The sequence below is a fragment of the Austrofundulus limnaeus genome, unplaced genomic scaffold (genome assembly GCF_001266775.1).
Source record: "Austrofundulus limnaeus strain Quisiro unplaced genomic scaffold, Austrofundulus_limnaeus-1.0 Scaffold82, whole genome shotgun sequence".
Lineage (NCBI taxonomy): Eukaryota > Metazoa > Chordata > Actinopteri > Cyprinodontiformes > Rivulidae > Austrofundulus > Austrofundulus limnaeus.
In genome coordinates, this window is record NW_013952484.1 from 95,046 (window position 1) to 96,938 (window position 1,893).

The 1,893-nt window shown below is 39.4% G+C and overlaps 1 protein-coding gene across 3 annotated transcripts in view; it reads right to left on the reverse strand.

Moving 5' to 3' along the window:
- Positions 1-919: 919 nt before the first annotated feature.
- The window catches only part of cmtr1 (cap methyltransferase 1), a 16,033-nt gene continuing 15,059 nt past the window's right edge, over positions 920-1,893 (reverse strand). For all 3 annotated transcript variants that reach the window (XM_014011553.1, XM_014011551.1, XM_014011552.1), the window contains one exon: positions 920-1,786. In XM_014011553.1, the coding sequence (XP_013867007.1) occupies positions 1,651-1,786 (136 nt within the window). In that variant the 3' untranslated portion in view covers positions 920-1,650. The remainder of the gene's footprint in view (positions 1,787-1,893) is intronic.

Consider the following 1,893-nt stretch of genomic DNA (forward strand, 5'->3'; position numbering starts at 1 on the left):
AAAAATGTAATTAATTCAGAAAATCTTTTCAGGACCCCATCTTGATGTTTCGAGACCCCACTTTGGGTCCCGACCCCAACTTTGGGAAACACTGCACTAGAGAAGTGGTTCCCAAAGTTGGGGGTCGGGACCCACAGTGGGGTCCTGAAACATCAAGGTGGGGTCCTGAAAATATGCTGTATTTTGAAATAATTACACAAAAAAATGACAATTAAGAACAATTTTTTGCCTTTGTTGTTACAAAAAATAAGATTAGTGCACTTAAAATGGACAAAAATAGCGTAATAAATAATGTTACTATGCTCTTGTTTATTTGACGTGAAAATAATGTTTATCAACCAACAGCTGGGGCCACAGGTCTCWGCTGTTGGTATTTTRTGGGTCAAAGGCTGAAAWGTTTGGGAACCACTGCACTAGAGAATGTGTTCGTGTCGCCACAAGCTGCAGCTATAACCAGCAGGTCTTTAGGGATGAAAGATCTACAACAGGAAACTCATTATTTCACATCAATGCAACATTAGAACAGTTTAATGTGAAATACTGATTTTCTAGTTTCAAAATTTGAGTCAATAACTTGGGAGAATTTATTGGAAACTGTAAGATAAAGTCTCTCAGGAATAAATAACTCATATTTAAAAAAAAAGATTTTTTTTAGAAAACATGTAAAGCCCAAACTAAGCTCTGATTGGATGAATTTTAGGACGAAGCTGATTCAGTTTCTTAAAAAATACCAGCAACGTGGTCACTCATCTGGAGACTATAAATGTTCTGCTGCATTATATTTATTACTAAACACTTGTTCCTGTACAAATAAATTAATATTCACACAGTGTAATGAAACTACATGTTGCGTACATATTTTGTGGGAATTAGAAGGCATTATCGTCAAAACTTCAGCTTTTCAACAACTTGCTAAAAACACGGAGCGAACRGCATCTCTCTTTATTTACTCTCATCATATTTACATTCAGTAATTAGTGAGCTCGCCCGGCATGAGGAAAACAGGTCATATTGCAGCATTAAAAAAACTCTCAGGGCATAGGAGGCACAGTCAACCCCCCCCCCCACAAAGAAGAGGGTACAGACAACCTAAAAAGTAACAAAAACGCTGTAAAAGTTTGAGACGGATTAAATGTGACTGAGACAGAGCTGCTACATCTGAGACGTTCAAAACGTGGGGAGGCAAAGAGAAGTTTTGGTGTCCAGCTACAGAGAAGAAGCCTGAAACAAAACTTTTTGTTGTATTTGCAGCAAACGTACAACAATCTGTGGTTATGGACAGAGTTGAACCGTTCCCTATGGACTCTATGGGAACAGAGATCTGAGGGAACATGCAGGGAACAGCAGCATTCTGTTCGTCTCCACGTTGTTCTGTGAGGACGGTGAAAAATCAATGGTTTAACAAGCTGAAGGTGGTGAAATGTTAACAGGTTTGTTCTGATATCAACGCTGCAGAACAGCAGAAAACGTCAGCTTCTCTGCAATCAGAATGCTCATAAAGCCATTTAATATTTGACATTAAACTAAACATAAAAACCTTTTAGAACATAATTGTCCTTTCATTGTCAAATCAGTTGTTGATCATCCTCATCAGAGGTCCTACGTGACCCCCAGTTTAGAGCACGCCTAACGTTTCGCAGCTGAAGTGGCTCAGTGCTGGTGATGCTGGTGGATGAAGCTTAAAACGTCGTTTTTGGAGAGTTTTTCGGGGTCCATCCGGGTCTGGGAGTCGTGAACGATGACCCCCTCCACCCAGGCCCAGAAGAGTCGCTCAGAGTGGCAAACGCTGCAGAAGAAACGAGAAACGAAAAGACAGAAAAAGCGTTCAGCTCCTCACCTTTTAATAATAATAATGTTTATTCATTCATTTCTTTAAAAACAACACAAATTCAA